This window comes from Cuculus canorus, chromosome 16 (assembly GCF_017976375.1).
Source record: "Cuculus canorus isolate bCucCan1 chromosome 16, bCucCan1.pri, whole genome shotgun sequence".
In the NCBI taxonomy this organism is placed as follows: Eukaryota; Metazoa; Chordata; class Aves; order Cuculiformes; family Cuculidae; genus Cuculus; species Cuculus canorus.
Window position 1 is genome coordinate 15,712,908 of NC_071416.1, and position 18,969 is coordinate 15,731,876.

The following is an 18,969-nucleotide window of genomic DNA, read 5'->3' on the forward strand; positions in this document are numbered from 1 at the left end:
CCCAAGGCCCATCCAACCTGGCCTTGAACCCCTCCAGGGATGGGGCAGCTGCAGCTTCCCTGGGAAACCTGTGCCAGTGCCTCACCACCCTCATGGTGAAGAAATTCTTTCTTGTATCAAGCCTAAATCTGTCCCTCTCCAGTTTACACCCATTCTTCCTTGACCTATCACCTCAAGAGTTTGTGAACAGCCCTTCCCCAGCTTTCTTGTAGCCCCTTCACGTACTGGAAGGTCGCTATAAGGTCTCCTCGGAGCCTTCTCTTCTCCAGGCTGAACAACTCCAACAGGTGATGAAGATGTTGCAGCCTACGACCCTAACGAGGCAGCCATCGCCTCACTCGACGCCTGCTCCTCGTCCTCGCCCGGGGCGCGGTCCCAGCCGCCGCTGGAGGCCCCGGAGGGCCCCGGCCCCTCTGTCCCGGTGCGGGGGGGCACTCCCCGGGGCCGTCGCGCGCCCTGAGGCGGCGCCGCTCGAGGCCGTGTGCTCCCGGCCGCGCGGTCACGTGCGCGCCGCGCGGTCACGTGCGCGCGGCGCCCGCCAGCCGCGTGCCCCCGCCCCGGCGGCGGAGGAGGCCCCTCAGGACAGGATGTAGTCCCGGCTGGGGGCGGCGGAGGGATAACCGGGCGGTGTCAGCTGTCTCTCCGTACCCAGCCGCGGGGCGCGGCGCCTCCTAGCGGAGCCGGGGTAGATCCCGCCGCCGGCTGCTCGCTCCTTTTCTCTCGCGATAGGCTCCCCACTCCGCTCCCCTCCCCGCGACCGGGCTGTGTGACCCGCCCGGCGCCGGCGGGACGCGATGGGGGCGAACCCAGAGGGAATCCACCGGGGTCCGGGTCCCCCCCCACCCCGGGGCGCGGCCCCCTCCCCTCCCGCCGGACAATGAGTCCCGTATGCTAATGAGAATCTCGCGTCACTTCCGCTCTTTCTCGGCCGCCATCTTGGCCAGGGCAGGTTCTGGGCAGGAGGGACCCGGCTGTATTGTCTGCAGGGAGCCCCCCCCCCCCCCCCTCCCCCGCACCCCCCGCCGCGGGGACCCGAGCGCAGTTGCGGCCGCCGCCCCCCGCCCCGCCGGGACCCGCTCGGCCCTCGCCCGCCCCGCGCCCGCCCCCCCCCGCCGCCGCCGCCCCCCCCGCAGCCCCCTTTGTCTCCCCCGCGCCGACGGCTCCGCTCCGCCCGCCCGCCCAGGGACCCGGGCGGCGCCAGGGAGGCAGCTCCGCGCTCCCCCACCCCCTGCCCGCCCGCCCTCGCTGCCGACGGGAGCCCCGGTCAGGTAGGTGCGCGCCGAGACCGCGCTCCGGCCCCCGCCTCTGCCGTCCCCGAGAGCCCCGGGGCGGGGGGGGCCTCGCGCCGCCGGCCGTACGCGCGTTGGAGAGACTCGGCCGCCTTCCCCGCTGCCCTGCGAGGCAGACGCAGCCCCGGCCGCCTCCTTCCCCGCTCCCGGCGCGGCGGGGAGGGAGGAGACCGTGCGGGGATGTGTCCCGAGAGCGGCTGCGGTGCGGGGAGGGGGGACGACCCCCGGGGGGAGCGGGGGGGCCGAGCCCCGGGATGCTGAGCCCCGGGATGAACGGGACCGGCATCCCCGCACCGTGGCGCGGGTCGGAGAGCAGCGCTGGCTGCCGGGGATCTCCCCCGAGCCGAGCACCGGCTACGGGATGGAGCGGCGTTGACTGCCCCGTCCCCCCTCTCCCTGCCCGGGGCTATCGTTACCGTTTCTCAGACAAAGGCGGGGGGAAATCGAGCCCCGCAGCCCCGCTCGGCTGCCGGGGGCTGTCCCCCTCCTGTCACACACCCTCTCGACTCGGTGGGGGTGGGGGGCAATTCCCCGGGCAGGTACGCGGTGCTGCCCCCTTACCCCCCCCTCCTCCTCGGTCCATCGGTGTTCCCTCCCGGTTTATGGCCGTGGCAGGGAGGTACCAGCCCCCACCCAAGCGGCACCGCAGCCCGGGCGGCGGCGTGCGGGAGGGAGGCGGCAGGGGGCGCCCTCCCGGCACCGGGCAGGGCTGCGGAGCGACCGCTGCGGCCCCGCCGCCGCCCCCGCGGGCCCCTGGACCGGCCCTGCCCGGGGGCAGCGATGGGGAGGCGGAGGGTGCCGGCGGGCGCGGGGCGCTCGGTGGCACCGGTGGCGGTGCCGTTGGCGCTATGAACTTGCCCGGTCGCGAGGCTGCGGCGGCTCGGGGTGAGGCGCTGCTGAAGCACCCAGGGCTTTGTCTGGGGCCGCGGGCAGGAGCCCGGGGACCGGGGGGGGCTTTGTCTGTCGGACGCCTTTAAGCCGTTTGGTAGGTGCGAAAGAGGTTTGCAGCCCTTTTAGAGAAATTCCCCCTTTGTAAGGTCATTTTTACTGGCTGTGTTTCTATTTATTTTTACTCGTATTTTCTATTTCTGTTTGGAGGTACGAGGTGTGTTTGAGATAACGGAGACACGGTTCCTACCTGTCAGGGCAGCATGGCCCAGCCCTGGCTGGCTCCCTGGGGCGCAGCCCGTGCCTGCTGCAGGCCACCGGCCTTGCTGCCTCGGGCAGGGCCGCAGCCACTTGGAAAAACTCACCTGGGGACTCTGGTAACTGTCCTAATTGCCAGTTGCCATCCTTCTAGGTGAGAGAAAGATGGATTTAAAAAACAGAAAAGCTTTTTCTCTTTGCTTTTACTAACAGAACGAACTAAAGCTTGGTTCCTTTCCAGATGTGCGTTTGCAGATGTTGGGCAGTAATTTGATATCAGCAGATCAGCATCTAACGTGATTTGTGCTGAAATCTTGAAACATTAAAAAGAGACAGCAGAAGAAGAACATAGCATTGTTAATAAAATTGCTTTGAGGCCGATGGATCGGAAGAGGGTTGTTTGCTTTCCTGGAGGTTATTACAGCAAGTACTGAACTAAACTTCAGTCAAAATAGACGTGTCCTTTTTGACGCACAACAAATAACTTTTCTCCTCCAGAAGTAATACTAAGCTAAATGTACTATTTTTCTAAAAGCAAGCTGCTCTTTACTAAAATTCATATTGTTTCTGAAGTAACTTTTAAAAATTACTTTTTGGAGTTAATAGAAATGAGATGCTTCCAGTGTTTAGGGACGACTCTAAAATCATTGCAAACCAGTATATCTTTAGTGCCCCATTATTTAAATATTTAATTTTTTTTATCTTGAAGTGGTGGTCCATTAGAGAAGTTTATAGAAAGCATCTCTTTAGATTGCTACTGTTAATGCTTGGAAGTGTATTGTGTGCAACTGCTAGAGCTTTAAAGTCATTCAGAGTTTGTCAGATCACTTGTGTTAAGTTGTTGGAGGGAGATGTTGTTTGGATATGCAAGGGATGGGGAAGGTGAAAGGTGGCTGCATTTGCCTGTAGGTAAGATGGTCCGGTGCAGTGGTGAGTGGTGTCTGGTGCTCAGAGTGCCTAGGAATGAAAAACCTTCACAGGAGAGGAACTTCTTGACCGTTTGGAGGTTCGTGCCCTACAGCGTTAAGCATCAGCTGCACAAACAAAACATCTAGGAAGACTCTGTGTGCTCTTCAGGATGAGATGAATAACTGAATATTTTTTTTTGTAGAAGTTACCAGTTGTCAGAAGATGCCCATTAGCATTTTCAGAATTGGTATGTGTTACTTACGGTGGTATATTACAGCAGCATTTTAATTAAGCTTTAATAGTTTAAAGAATCATTTGTTAGATACTTACCAAATTGAAATCTACAGTTGCTGAATTCACATTTAAATTCTAGATGAATGCATGTACCAATTTTCTGTGGAAGGTAAGTTGTGCTTCTGACACACTGCAGAGTCAATAATAGAGGATTATCCCCAACTCAGCTCTACCACTCTATAATATTAGTAAATATTGAAAGTAAATAGTAAAGATTTAAAGCGGCATTCCTGGAATACACAACCATATCAGAATCTTATTAGTAGTCAAAAGACGTGTATCCAAATGTGTATTTTATAACTGCTTATTAAGATGGCAGCTGATTTGAGTGATGTAAAGGAAGAAATAGGAAGAAATGATTTTATGGGAGCAAAGATAGTGTTCATGGATTAATGTATTTCTTTTGAGGTGGCTCCAAATAAGATTTAGCACCTCAGTAGGAAACTTTTTGGGGTGGGGATTTTTATTTTTTCTTAAGAAAGGAGGAGTTATCTTTGCTCCACTACTCTGAGTTGATTTGAAAGAGACGAAATCGTGTGCATCGGGAATGAACAAACCAATGCCAGATGTGAGGATCACACTCTAAAGCCTATAGGACATAGGTGCCAGGAGAGGCAGTGCACAGCTGTAGGGCTGCAGCTGAGCAGTGTGGTCTGCAACTGTCACTTGGTCTGTTTTATCTGCATGGGCAAAGAAGGGTTATTTTTTACATTAATAGTTCACCCTGGTTTGTATATTAATAATGCAGTCTTTGCTGGGGTATTTTTTTTTAAGATGCATGTAATATGCTTGCTTTAAAAAAGATAACTGCTATGTTAGCCTGCATCTAGATAAGCATGACACTGTTTTTTATTATATTACATTAAGATCTGTTCTATGCTTAGATTTTTTAATATCTGTTGGTAATGGTTTTTATGTTTTTATTAACATAATTGCAACAGTTTAATTGTTAATGTGGAGGTATGCCTGCTCATATAAATAAATATGTTGCTACAAATATATGTTTCCTAATAATAGTTTAAGTGATGGAGATTGGAATAAGAGGTACTGATCTAAGGATAGTGTAATGTAAATGTCTGCACATGTATTGGAAGAAAAATAACTGCTGGTTGTGATAAATAAGTTTTTAAAAGAAGACTCCTCTACCTTCGGTACATGTAGAATGTTTGTTTTGACTCACCTGACACATTTTGGGAAGAATGTCTTTGCTTTCCTAGTCAAGATGGCCTTTTGAGCTTCCAGGAAGTATTCGGTATAAAAGCTGAATACGTGTTCTAGATTTGAGACAGACATTCTTAGAGAGGGTGTAACTATTACATATCAACTTGAGGGCCCTATGCCTCTAGGAGAAAATTTCATTGTGCAGAGATTCCCTGTAGCAAGCTGATCTTGAAAGGCAAACATGAGGCTCAAATTTAGTGCCTCACTCTCGTTTCACATTAGTGCTTTTGAATGTGTATGATGGTTGATGATTTTGAGTAAGAGTGGAATAATACCATTTTCTTTTGCACTGAGTCACTTTCTGGTACCACCATTTGAATCCTTACCTTTTCTTTTTAAGGTGGCATAAGAGATTGTTTGGGTGAAAACTGATACTGGCTGTTGGATTCTAAACCAACTCTTGACTCTTTGAACGTACCACACCTGCAGGTTCTTGACTGTCCAGATCATGTGGCGAGATGTTTCATTTAAGATCTCAAGTAGTATCTAAAACAGTTTATGAGAAATAGAAATTAAGTAGCTATGTATGCTGCCCATCCACTGTTCCTTTAGTAACAGCTGATCCATGAAGAAGTGTAGGTCAGGGTGTGCTCTTGAGCCTGGCTTCACTGTTTGATGTTTCTTCTATAACCCAAGCTCAAGCTCCTCTTTCTTTAAAGCCTCAGCTTTCTGGCCTTCTTTCTTTCACCCCTTTTTACCTCTTCTCTGTATTGATTTCTGATGTGACTCTGGATTTGGGAGCTTTTTGCTTGAGCTGCAGCTCGGACAAAGAAGTTGTTAGTGATGCAGGTTCATAGCAGCAACAGTAAGGGGGCAAAATGTCTTCCAAAATCTAAGTAGGCAAAATAATTGTCTTAAAATGCTTTTTTACCCCTAAAAAGTCAAACTTAAGTCTGTGATTTTTTTTTTTTTGTCTGTGTTGTTTTGTTTCCCCATTCCTGCTGCTGCTGCTATGAAGCCTTTTGAATATCGAAGGTTCCTGAGTCAAACTGAAGACAGCAGTAGCTGAGGTGGATTAACGCTGGAGTGTAGTCAGGGATTGGAACACTTGGGAGCTATGCTTAGACAGAAAGGGAAAGAGGTAAGAAATCTGAAGTGGTAAGACTGATTTTAAGCTCTTCTTTACAGAATTTGCCCAATCGTGTAATACCAGAATTTATGCATAGTGTGTGTGAAAGGGGTAAGGCGAAGGAAAAACACTTAGCATCAGCCTACTTCACCGACTGTTTTTACGCTTTAAATACTCAGATGCTAGCCAGTTGGTGACATCCCTTCAATATCTAATATATCTACTATCTGAGAAAGCATCTGTTGGCAAGGGTTTGGATGAGCTTGTGAAAGTATTTGTATGCTCTCTTTTGTTTCGTTGATTTGTTCTGCCACTTTATGGCAGCATGCAAGCAATGCATTTTACTAGTTAGGGCACACTAAGGGATGCAGTTTTGCTGTTGGTTTAGATATATCTGTGTCTGTGCAGCAGAAGGGGTGGTGTGAGCCTGCCACCTTACCTGCACCAGTCCTGCCTCTGTCTGGGTGAGCAACGGAACTGCTCTGCCTGAAAAACACTCCTTTTCAGTTGGATCAGGTCTCTGCTGTGGCTGCTGACACAGTGGTGATGTCAGGAAAACATGACACAGAAGACGGGACTACCGTTCTCTCTTGCAGTTTAATGTGACTGCAGTTTTGCAGTCGGTGTAATCCAATCATAAACTGATTACATGCTTTGTTCTTACACATTTTGCAGAGACTTCTGTGCCGCTTTGTTTGATTACACGAATGTTTTTGTGAGCTTTGGATTGAAAATTTCAAGATTATTCTTGATTTAATTTAAATGGTAACTGCTAATTCATGAAATGTGGTTATAGTTCCAAAATAATTTTTATTCTGCTATTGTTCTTGCTTAGCTACAGTCTGGATGAGGATTATTTTGGAATTGTGGGCTATATTCATGCAGCCTTTTTTCCTGATCACTGAAGTGTGGATATCATGGTGTATGCAAATAATATCCTTCGTGCTTCAATGATCTCCACTCTCAATTTCAGATTTCAGCAAGATGTGCAGGCTTTATTATATTTCAAACTGAAATCTTTAAGAAATAGCCCTTAACAAGCAGGGCTATCATATTCAGTATGTATATTGCATATTGATTTCACGCATGTATGTGGATGCCTATAAACGCTTATCTTTGGAGATCTTGGAACAGTCACAAAATATATTATTTGAGATGGCAGTAGGTGTGTAAGCCTACTTCTTGAGCTGCTGGTGCCTCTAATTTGAAATTTTCTATGCACTGAAGTATAGCACAGGAGAATGGATGCCATTTAAATCTACTTTTTGGAATGCAGTAGAGATTGCCAGGAGTGATGTGATTTTTATCATATGTGTTCAGAAGATCCTCCTTTACAAAACATTCAAATTTAGCTAACGGCATTATTTGTTGTACTTCAGCTTATATCATCAAAATAAGAAACCCCAACAAATTCCCAGCAGAGTGTGAGGTAGCAGGTTATTCATCAGGAATAGAAATAAGGAGTTGTGGTTCCCAGAGCAATCGAAATGTAGACATTTTGTATTTTATACTGGGGCATAGAAATTACATAGTGTACAGAACTTTTACTACTAAACATAAGTTGATAAAGGAAATAGTTAATTCCCTTTCAGTTTTGCAGTTAGTGTACACACCCACCAGATGGAGCTTCTGGCACCAGTGGAACATTCCAGAAATCGAGCAAGAATGTGAAGTGTGTGAATGACTTAGAAGATCCCTGTCTGCTGGACTGCAGAAGATTTTTTTTTTTTTTTAACCTTTAAATAAAAAATGGATGGAGAGTAAGACACATCAGCCTTACTGATTTCTTTCACTAGAACTGTGTTCTATATAATCTTTTCCTCTGATGGGAAGTTGGGAGTTCTTAGTGCAAGAGTCACCAAGCTGAAGCTAGAGAGGAAGCTCCAAAAGAAGAGATAAGAGTTACATAAGCCCTTGGTGAAAATTGCATAAAACCACTGAAACAGCATGTTAAGGTTAGTCTAAGAATTTCCTCCAAAGGATTTTAAGTGTTTTTTTTAAATACTACATTTAAGATGAACTTCCCCCCCTCCTGAAGGAATATCTGTATAGGGTGCCCAGAGAAGTGTCGTGAAACAGTTCTTTTTGGTTTTGTTTGGTGGGGGTTTTTTTTGATAAAGGGAGTTTTAAGAAATAGACTCTCTGGCTGTGAGGGGAAGTTGGGGTGGTCTCTTGGGCACAGTGCTGCAAAAGGTTCTGCAGTGCTTTGACCAGATACCAAAATACGTTTATTGATTTCATAAAGGCTTGTGGTGATAGAACGAGGGGGAATGGGTATAAACTAGAGAGTGGTAGATTTAAACTAGACATTAGGAAGAATTTCTTCACCATAAGAGTAGTGAGACGCTGGCAGAGGTTGCCAAGGAAATTTGTGGCTGCCCCATCCCTGGAGGTGTTCCAGGCCAGGTTGGATGGGCCTTGGGCAGCCTGAGCCAGTGAGAGGTGTCCCTGCCCATGGCAGGGGGGTGGAACTGGATGATCTTTACGGTGCCTTCCAACCCTAACTATTCTATGATTTCCTTCAATTCCAGTACTCTTAAAACAGTATGTCAGGTTTTTCCCGGGGCGTTGATTTGGGTTTTCAGTTTACTTTCAACCTTTATGTGCCTTGTCCTGTTTGGAGATAGGCACAATCGGAAGGACCTTGAATGCAGACAAGTTAAAGGGCTTGGGGACTTGTGCTCACTGATGTGCCCACTTAAGGGTGAATTTAAGTGCTGGGTCTAACATGGCAGCTGTGCATACAGAATTACCTTGTTGTTGAGAGGTGTTTGTCAGAAGTTAGCTGAAGACCATCGTGTCATGTGGGCAGAAGCTTGGTGTTGCAGATGGCGGAGCTGATAAGGCTGAGGAGGTGCTCTCTGTTTAAAATGTTGCCATGAGAATAGAGCGCATGCTGTTATGAAACAGACTACATCCTAGGATTATAGCGGACTTGAAAAATGAGCCCTTAGCATTTCAGATGTGCTGTTAAACTGCAAATCTCATTACCTTCACAGGAGATGTGGGTGCACAGCTCTCTGAAAACTAGGCCAGAAATCCTTAAATAAGGAGGAAAGAGAAGAGTCCAAAAGAAGGAGGAGAAAATGCATAATATAAGCCAGTGATAGTCGTTGGGAGTAGACTATTGACGCAGTGCAGGGAGGGGAGGTATTTAATTGCAACTCTTACCTTTTCAAGGAAGTTTCTGGTGGTTTTCAGTTCTTCCAGCTTTTCTGTTCTCTCTGATGTTTCTGCTCCTGGTATTTTTTATTTTCTCGCTTTTCCCTGAGATACCTTTTTGATTCCTGACTCTCACTCTTCCTTGCTTAGCTGTCCTGGAACTGTCGGATCTCAGTGTCCCAGGCACACCTTGCTGCAGGAACAGGCTATCGCTGTCCTCATGTGAAAATAGAATATTATGCCATCATACTATATAGCAGCATTTAACCTGCATATGTAAGGAGGCTGCTTTTCTATTGCTGTGGGAACAATAGGTTAATTTTGTTGCATATTTTCCTTGGATCTTAAGAGATTTCACTCAAATGTTACACTAACAGCTGCCTTTCCGAATTTGTTTCATGGCTCTTTAGTGCATGCTATTAAATGTAGTTATCTGGGTATATTGTTAAAACTAGACCTTACATTAAATGCAGTTGCAATAGGGAGATAAAAAACACAGTATCAAGAAACTCCAGAGTCTTGTTTCATTTTGTCCAGGCACATACTGCTGCTGTCAGCGCTAATACATGCTACCTCATTCCACTGTTATATGTAAACGAAGAACTTATTCAACTCAAAATACTAGCAAAAAAAAGGGCCAAAATAAAATAATTTTGGATTACTTATTATCAGACAAATGCCAAATGCTTGCTGATTCTCATCAGAAACACAATGCAGGGAAATGATAGTCAGTCTTTGGGAGGCCCAGTGTGGGATGAAGTACTTCCCTGGACTCAGTGTGTGTATTTTCGGACTGATACAGTAATTGTCACTGATCTGATCTCAAGGCTGATCGGTCCTCATCCAGAAGTGTGCTTTCTTTAATCAGGATTCAGTGGGAGGGAGGTAATTTGGGCTTGCTAAGAGATACAGGGGAACAAAGTCTACTTTCTAGTTAGAAAATAATCCAATATGAAACAAAATAACCCATCATCTGTACCTGTTTGAAAATATGGCTAGTGATCTTGTTAAAACATATGCAGTATTCAGTTTTGCCTCAATGTGAAGTATTTTAAACATTTTGTCTTTTTAAATTTCTTGGAACATTTTAGTGCCTTCAGCTGGAACCACAGTTGCTGAAGAAAAAGAATCTACTTTAAGCTGTGGATGTTTGGTCTGAATAATCAATGGAGATGAATCTAACAATTTTAAACAGTAAAACCCCTTGGAAAAGCAATTTTAAATGACTCCATAAATTTTGCTTTTATAAACTTTAGATTTGGTTGTTCTGGACTTCATGGTACTAATGTTATATCTGGTGTTTCCAGTCTGTGCAAGACTTTCTGTCCATGGGTGATGTGAGTTGAAGAGGTATCAGTCTTCATACAGAAGCATAATCGTTTACATGCTATTACTTTAAAGTTTGCTCCTACTAGCAGCATTGTAACTGAGAATTTTAGTCTGAATGCTTCGCAAATGGATGTATGTCCCTAGGGCTGTCGCTGAGGGCCACATCACCTGTTTGATCTCCCCATAGTCTTGTAATTTAAGGTGGGACTGTCTTTATATGGGAAACTTCTAGGAACTATTACCTGTATAAAATACTGCTGTCATGTTCTACTAAGTGTAAACACCCCCTCTGTACAGGGTGCAGCTGTGCTGCTAGTAGGAATAGCTGAGATGAGGTGTAAACCGAGCTGCTAGGCGCTTCAGTCGAAAGGTTATATGAAGTGTGAATAGGAGCATTCCTCTGTATCCTGCTGGATTTCTGAATTGGGTAACTTAATTGACATCTGAGCACTACAATATTTATCAGGTAGCATCACCCAGCAGAATCTGTTGTTTAAGCCTCAGACCTGTCAAAAGATCCTGCGGCACTGTTAACTTGCTGGAGTGCAATCTACAGTAGCACCATGTCAGTAAAGGTACTGTAAGTGTGGCTTATAATTAGCTTTGGAGTCCTTCACAATGAAACGTACGTTATAAATGTAAGACTGCCCTTATTACATTTCTTATCTCTTGTCTTTAACGCTTTGTTTTGTACAGCAGGATATGATCCTTCTTCTATGTCCGGGCTTTGGCCTCACACAGTAGGTGTAATATAATCGCTGAGGTGGGCGTTCTGGAAGGAGAATTATTTTTGGAGGCTTTTGCATGAAACTTGTCCAATGAGTCTGAGACGCCCAAGCACCATTAATTTTGGAGGTAAATGCCTCATAATATGTACTGAATAGTTTGGGAAGAGTTAAGATTTTCATTTGGCAAAGCGTGGGGAAAAAAAGTAGTCAAAAGGGTAGTTCTTTTTACTTCTGACATTTGGACATTTTGAACTTAAAGGAACATCAACTTGAACTCTAGAAGAATCCTGGGGGGCCAAGGGGCTTTGAGCTCAAACAGTCTGGCAGCTTTGCTGCTATTATTTAGTTTCCTCTTTTAAATTTCCCTACCCTCTTTTGGTTTACTAAAATCAACAGAGGCAGAAGTGAAACGTGATTTTGTAGATTTTGACTACAAGAGAAACAACCAGGCTGCCGGTAGTACCCTCTCATGCTCAAACAAACTGGGGAAACCCTGTCACTTGTGATATGGAAGTTCAAAGAGATGTAATTTTAAGTTGGATGTCCCTTTAAGTTATTCCTTGGAATCTGACATTTCTTACTTGAATCTCAATTGAAATGTTTAATTTTGGAATTCAACTGAAATATTTTTATTATATTTTCTATCATTTGTCTATAAATTGGTCTATCAGAGTGGGCTGGGGAGGGAGGAAAACTGTAGTTTGAATGAAATGATAAACAAACAACAAAACAAACAAATGAAAGAAAATATAACAATTAGTTCTGAGTTTTTAAAAACAACAGATTTTAAATGTCAGTACATGCCTTGGGTGGGGAGGAGGGGAGGGAGAATAATTTGCATGAAATATGATTTGAGTTTTATTCATGTTACTGTTATTTGAATAAAATCAGGATACTGATGAAGTTATAGAGATAACGTGTACATACAAAGTTAGTAAGTTAAATTTGCTCTATTAAGCAACAGTAGAGAAATTAAACTTTGAAGATTTACAGTGTCTGGGTTGCACTAATGTTGATCTTGGATTCTTATTGCTTTCTGACTTACAATAATAACTGTTATTGAGAAATATTAACTATTTAAAACCAGACTGTCTAGTACAGAGCTATCTTATGCTCTTCAGTAAAGTAATTTTTAGCAGAATCTGAATTTTACACACTAACTTGTTACCAAACTGCATGCATTTTTTGATTATGTTGTTTCAGTCTGCTGCAGCCCTTCCCTATTATTTTTATTATGGATATTAAGAAATTTGGGGTGGAATTATTGGAATGAAAACCGTGGGATCATGATATATAGCTAACAAAGGCAATGGACTAGAGTAGTGGGCTTAAGTGGTATATTATGTAGGGAAAAGGAACAGCTTTTAGAATAAGGGTTTGAAACATTGCTTTTTCTGTAGGAGAAAGATGGAGTATTGCATGCTGGGAACAAGTGCTTTCCATAAGGTAGCTAAATTTTAAAAGTACATTTGTTTCATTTTGTTTTAGGTTTTGCTTCAGTATTCTAATCTAGTAATTTTGTCCTTTCTGCAGTTTTCATTTTGATTAGACCTCTGCAAAACTCTTCTAAACAAAAATTCAAAACCAAACCAAAAATCCCAAACCTGGGCCACAACTGCAGTTTGATGTTTCTGAGCATTGCTCAGTGTGTACAGAAGAGTGTTTAAAGGACATTAGTAAGAGTATAAATTCTTTGTGGTCTGTTTTCTTTTCCATGATTTCAAAATTGCAGATATTAACACCAGTAAATTTAAAGATGTGAATGTTTTGGATGACTACAGAGAAATGCCTGAAAGTAATACAATTTGTTAAAAGGTAGTCTTCATCGACACCTCTTCAAAACCAAACAAGAAACCCCCCAAACCAACAAAACCAAAAAGCCCCACTCGTCAGGAATGCTGTCGGCAGAAACTCCAAGTAAACATTCTTTTTTCCTTTGTGCTTGTGAGTAGGAAGACATAACATACTTGGAGGAAGTTTGAGTAGATGAGTCAGGACTGGCTTCATTAACTGCAGTTAAATGTTTTGGCCGGGTTTCCCAAGGAAACAAAGCTTATACAATTTTTCAGATTGTGGCTTGTCTCCTAATCCTCCCTCGCACCTCCCAGCCAAGAAAAAAGTTGACCATTTTCAATGAAATTTGATAGAGATGGAGGTCTGAAAAGATAAATAAGCACCTTTTAAGTTTCATTAAATGTAGATCTCCAGTAAGAGAAGAAACTAAGGTTTGAACATCTGCAAGTTTACTTCGCAGTTCTCCTATCAGGCTGTTCCTTCAATTGGATGGAGCAATGCCAAGTGGCTGCTAAAAACTCTGTGGGAGGGGTTGCAAGAGGGCTGGGAAAGAAAACACTGCTCAGGCCTGGGATTTTAGGGGCTTGACTTTACATATTGGATGTGCACCAACTGCAGAGGTGTCAGTGAGGTGTCGTGGCTGGAGCTGAACGTAGTAATTTGCCTATCATTATCTAATACAGAGCTTGTGGAGGGCTATGAAGGGAAGAGAGGAAGCAGTAAATTATCTTGGCTTAGTATTTGAAGTATTCAGCTCCATATGAGAGTTGTTGGTGCCTGACTGAGTGCATGTATAGTATATTATTCCATGGATACAATATTATTACAGGTACAGCAGCAGCTCATGATGCCCCGTAAAGCTTTTCTTTCCCAGAAAGAAAAGCAGGCTCGTGCCAGGGAAAGGGATATGTTAAAAAAGAGGAGGAGGCGACAAGACTATCTCAAAAGAAGCGTGGAGCCGCAGAAAAATGCAGAAACAATAAAATGGCACAGGGATGATGAGAAGAGGAGAGAAAATGAGCAAGTTAAGGACAAAGATATCAAGAAGCGGTGGAGACAGGATGAGAGAGAACGACGAAAGAATGTGGACGCTATGAATTGGCACAGGGAAGATGAGAAGAGGGAGAATGAGCGAGGTAAGGACCAAGAAGGCCGAGAACCAGCTAAGAAAGGATTAGAAGGAGAGGGGGAAAGAGCGACAAAAGGATGGACCTTTTGAAGCAGCAGCGGGATGATGAGGGGGAGAGGGGAAAGAGTGTGTGAAAAGTTCCATTTTATAAGCATGTGCAGAGATAACGGAAAATATTCGTCTCTTTAGTTCCAAATTTATAGGAAATGTGCACTCATGAATTACAGTTCTTACAGAGCTAATTATTTTAATAACACAAGGCTGATTGGAGTATAGATATATACAGACTCAAAAGTCACAATGTGTTAGAAAAGGGTGGGTTTACACGTTGCTTATAAAATTGTTTTGCACTCATGCTCATACCCAGTACGTGCTTCAACAGTGCAGCTGATGATACTGTATTTCAGATCACCAAAAAGTTCAAGTTTTCTCAGTCTTCCTGATATGAGTAAATGAGAGCATTAGGAAGGGAAGGGTTAATCAAATGTGATCATATAAGAAGGTAAAATTGATCTTTCTTGTTATTCATGCTAATAATGTGCCCAAGACAGTTGTAATTGCACCTATCGTTTCATTCCAAGGTAAATTACTTAACAGCAGTTGTATGGAGGTATAAATTTCCCGGAGTGCTTCTAAGAAGCAGTCAGTTCAAGAGATGTACATTTTTGTCATTGGATCCAAGGTGTTGGCATCAAATCAATTGGCCTCGCATTTGATTTCACAAATTCAGCCAACACCTTGGCATCAGTTCTGAAAAACTGACAAACGGATATTTACATTACAATGGAAAGACCCTTTTGAAAGTTGTATGTTTATTGCATTTTGAGGACTTAGGATTTTTTTTTTCACAGTAGCCCTAAAACATGCATTGTAGGCTTACGAACTGGCAGTAGATTTGTACTGGATCAGAGTCTGGTCTTTTGGAGTACTCCCTCATTTGTTAGAAGCCCAAACCAGTTCAGAAATTTGAGGCCTTAGAGTAAAATAGATGATGCTTTTGCACAGATAATGGTAGTTTGCTCCCATCTATACAGCTGGGGATGTTGCCAGCCCTTCTTGGAAGACCAGGCTGCTTTGCCTGCAGTGGTCACAGTAAACTTTGGGGAGAAGCGGCTGTTACACTTCATGTTTGGTGAAATGACGCCTCTTCTAAACAGTAGTAAAGAACTGGAGAAACTGAGCCAATTGTCTGCATCTCTTGGATTTTCTGTATTTAACAGATGTTTGGTTTAGGATTAAAATTCTACACTTTTGGGGGCTTGTTTGTTGGGTTTTTTTTACTGCATAAGTGTTTTGGCATCCCTGTTTTGACTGAGGCAGCCTGGAAGGATGTGGCCACAATAACAAAGAGCTGAATTATGGAATTAATAACACCACTAACTCCTGTGTGGCCTTGTACTGAATGTGGCTGAATAATTTTATTATTCAACAGAACCAAAATTGTCTTGAATATGCATAAGGCTTTTCTTTTTAGTGCTGATCCTTTCAATTGAGGCAAAAAATAAACTTACAATATAAGGAGAAGGGTGAGGCATAAATGTTGCAGATTGAGTAACTTAAATGCTTAATTGTGAGAGGAAAATGCTTTCAAAATAAGTTACTAGCTTTCCACCTCTTCTGTTCCAGTGAGGTCTTCATGGTAGGCCTGGGAATCATCAGCTGGTAAAATAAATTGTATGTCAAGAAAATTGATAAAGGCATTCAAAAAACAAAAACAAGCTCCTGTAAGCAATTTGATTTCTGTAACTTTTTGAATTTTTTAATTGCTTAATTTTTAATTAATTGCTAATTTTCACTCAATGCTCACTGGGAAAGTTTAATTTTGTAGTTTTCCTTTTCTTGATTGACTGCTTCTTCTAATTGGTCTCAGCCCTGTGAATGTCAGTCAAACTTAGAACTATGTTTGTAAAAAATTTCTAAAGGAAATAAATGGAGTAGCCAGGTAGTAACTTTCCAGTTATTCCTCAGATATCATAAGCAATGTTGACATCTTACTTGTCTTGTATATTAAAAAAATAAAAAACCATGTGTTCCCCCAGTGCCAGGTACTTCAGAAGGATCGGTGGCCGTTGTAAATGGCATTAGGAAGCCTAGTCTACACAGCCTTGAGATGACTGAATAAGTATAAAATGCACTAGAGACTAGGGTTTTCTTTATTTGTAGCTTTTGAGGATTCCATAACCCTTTTTGTTATTTGCCATTTTACAGTGGTGCTCTTTGCAAACCTCGTTGAGTGAAGATGCCTTCCTCAATGAAATGTTTATAGTCGCCCACAGTTCTTCGCTTGCGGGTCGTGGAAGGCTTTCTTAATGGCACGAACTGGCAGTGTGATAGTAAGAAAAGGGGGTAATTTTAAGTTAAGGAGAAGAAAAGCTGGAGTAGTTTTTTCTAGAAAACCTAGACTGGTCCTGTCTTCGTTCCTTTACACAGCAAGATTTTCTTCCAGGTTTTTTCTTTTTTAAGTTTTTAAACTATTTCTGGATGAAACCCAGCATTTTACTAACAAGACCCTGACATCAGAAACACATTTTCCTTGCTGCTTGTTAGAAATGTAACCAAGCTCAAACACAAAACAAGCATAGCAAGCACTTTGAATAATATCCAAAAATGCAAATAGTATGATGAGGCAGTTTGGAATATTTGTTGAAGATTTTAGTTGAGATTAAAAGACTCATTTTCTGAAGCTGATGAATCTTTCCCAAAAGCAGAATAGCATTGTTACCTGGTGGGTGCTTTGAAGCTGCACACTAGAAGATCCTTTATTTCATTGTTCTAGATAAAGTTGCCAGAGCTGAAATAGTCTAACATCTGTTACCTGATGGTGTCAAAGGTAGTAGGCTGCGTGGCAGCTCTTCTGGTTAGATCCAAAATAGAAAAGACCCCCTGTAGAATTCAGGTTTTGGTAACAGGTGAAAGCTTTTTCTTTTCTGTCACCTCTGATAATTTGACTGACATGGGTTTTGCCACTTTCTGCTCTTGTGTTCCTTGTCCTCCCTCTCTTGGGTGCATTCCTTCCTGTAAGTTCATAGTTCTCCGGTTGTGAATGCAGCGTATTGTGTACGAGATCAGTACTTCCCTCATCTGGGAGGACTGTTTGCACTGGGGAGAATATGCAACATAAGAAAGTGTTCAGTGTTGCAGTATCGAGCTCTAAAATAGGTATGCAGTATTGTCTATTTTTCCAAATGGTTGCATGATAATCATTTTTTAACTCCTCTTTTGACTCGGTTTTCAGGATGGTTCCAGTCCCTTGGTAACTGATGTGTTAAAGGGCTGAACTGCATGGCCATGCTAACTCAAAGTGCTTGAAGCTGGTACAGTGAGGATAGTTTATTTTTATTAGCTAAAGTGGTATAAAAATCACTTGAAGTAACATAACAGGAGGATGTGTCAGACTTCACATTCTGGATGGTTTTAGAATACTGACTGCAGTTGTTTCTGTCTGGAATTTGAAGTGCTAGTAAGATAGCAGGTTGGTGTTGTTTGAAACATCTCTGTGACTATGCAGTGGTTAATTTTTGGACTAGACCTTGTTTGCTTTGTGCTTTTTTTTGTCACGCGATTAAAACTAGTTTCTGTTTCCTGTGCCTTGGTATATTTGCGCTAAGTTCCTAAAACTAAGTAGAATTTTTTTGTTTACCAGTGGGGTTGTCCCTGCCTCTAACTTGAATTGTGCTTTTTTTCCTTAATATTGTTCATACTAGTGTTCCTGAGAGCATTTCAAGGTATTACACAACTTTTCCCCACTGGTATTTTCTTCTACTGGGTATGGATAACAAGAGGCAGATCTCATTATTCCTGCTAACTTATTGAGGATAAAATATGCTCAGGTTTCTCTGTAGAATTATTTTTACTGAATGTATATGTGATTGTCTTGACTTACTTTTCTGTGAATGTGTTTACAGATGCACATTCCTTTACAAAGACAAGTTCTATAATACGTTAAATATCTAGGACGTGCAGGAATGAATAGCAGAGAATAGAACCATATAGGAAAATAATAAAAATTAGTTATGCCTTGGCTACTATAAAACAGAATACATGGAAATACTGCATGTCCCGTTAACTAGAATCCTGGGCTGGAATTGTCATTGACTCAGTGCTATCATCTCAGGGTAAAAGAATTCCTGCTTTATTTAAAACAAATTGCTGCTGAGCTTCTTTTGGAAACTACTTTGAGATCTCAGAGAGAAGTTCTGTACTGAACCTCTAACGTTATGTAAGTAGCACTTCTATAACCACCAGGAATTGGTACCTGGTAGCTGTGTAAAGCTTGAGCCTCTTGTGCCTTTTATTTGTCTCCACCGAAGCGCAGTGTATTTAAGACTGTTCACTTCTGGCATTTCAGTAGAAAAATGGGAGAAACAGCATTAAAGTGGTATTTTACAGAAGGATCAGTTGATCTGTGACCCTTTATTAAGGGTAGCCTTCCCAGTGGGGGATGCTGGAGGTAGCAAGAGCTTCAGTGCCAGATTAAAGCACTGGTGGGTTTTGTCAGCACTGGATGCTGCATCTCTTAGTATTGCGTTCTGTTCAAATAATTACTTGGATCTAAGCTTCAGAGCAGTAAGAAGCTCTGATAGAGAAGAAAGAGTTCCAGGTGTCCTCTCTTAAACACCAGTGTTTGGTCAGATAAAGGATGGCTTATTTCAAGAACAGCATTAATATCTAAATGATTATTTGAGAAACTTATTCCCAACGGGTTTAATGTCCACGTTCAAGGGTGTGTCAGCAGTGTGTAATGTACATTGCAATTACAATTTGAGTTACTTGCTGTAAATAGAAACGAATGAAGATGCTAAAAGCTCTTTCTGCAGTCACAAACCGTAATATCAGATTCGATCAGGCTCCCCATTAATTATGATTAAACTGTCAAGAAACTTCCTAAATAAAACAAAC

The 18,969-nt window shown here is 43.1% G+C and overlaps 1 protein-coding gene across 8 annotated transcripts in view; it reads left to right on the forward strand.

Annotated features, from left to right (window-relative positions):
- The first annotated feature begins 1,138 nt into the window (after positions 1 to 1,138).
- Positions 1,139 to 18,969, forward strand: part of ADNP (activity dependent neuroprotector homeobox) — a 34,123-nt gene continuing 16,292 nt past the window's right edge. The window contains exons 1-6 of one of the 8 annotated variants that reach the window (XM_054081526.1): positions 2,638 to 3,591; positions 5,818 to 5,940; positions 7,521 to 7,883; positions 8,928 to 11,274; positions 12,548 to 12,593; positions 13,771 to 14,077. In XM_054081526.1, the coding sequence (XP_053937501.1) occupies positions 12,555 to 12,593; positions 13,771 to 14,077 (346 nt within the window). In that variant the 5' untranslated portion in view covers positions 2,638 to 3,591; positions 5,818 to 5,940; positions 7,521 to 7,883; positions 8,928 to 11,274; positions 12,548 to 12,554. Of the gene's footprint in view, positions 1,269 to 2,637; positions 3,592 to 3,625; positions 5,941 to 7,520; positions 7,884 to 8,927; positions 11,275 to 12,547; positions 12,594 to 12,879; positions 13,065 to 13,770; positions 14,078 to 18,969 lie in introns of those variants that run through there. The other 7 variants (XM_054081533.1, XM_054081532.1, XM_054081528.1 and 4 more) reach the window with 7 other exon arrangements.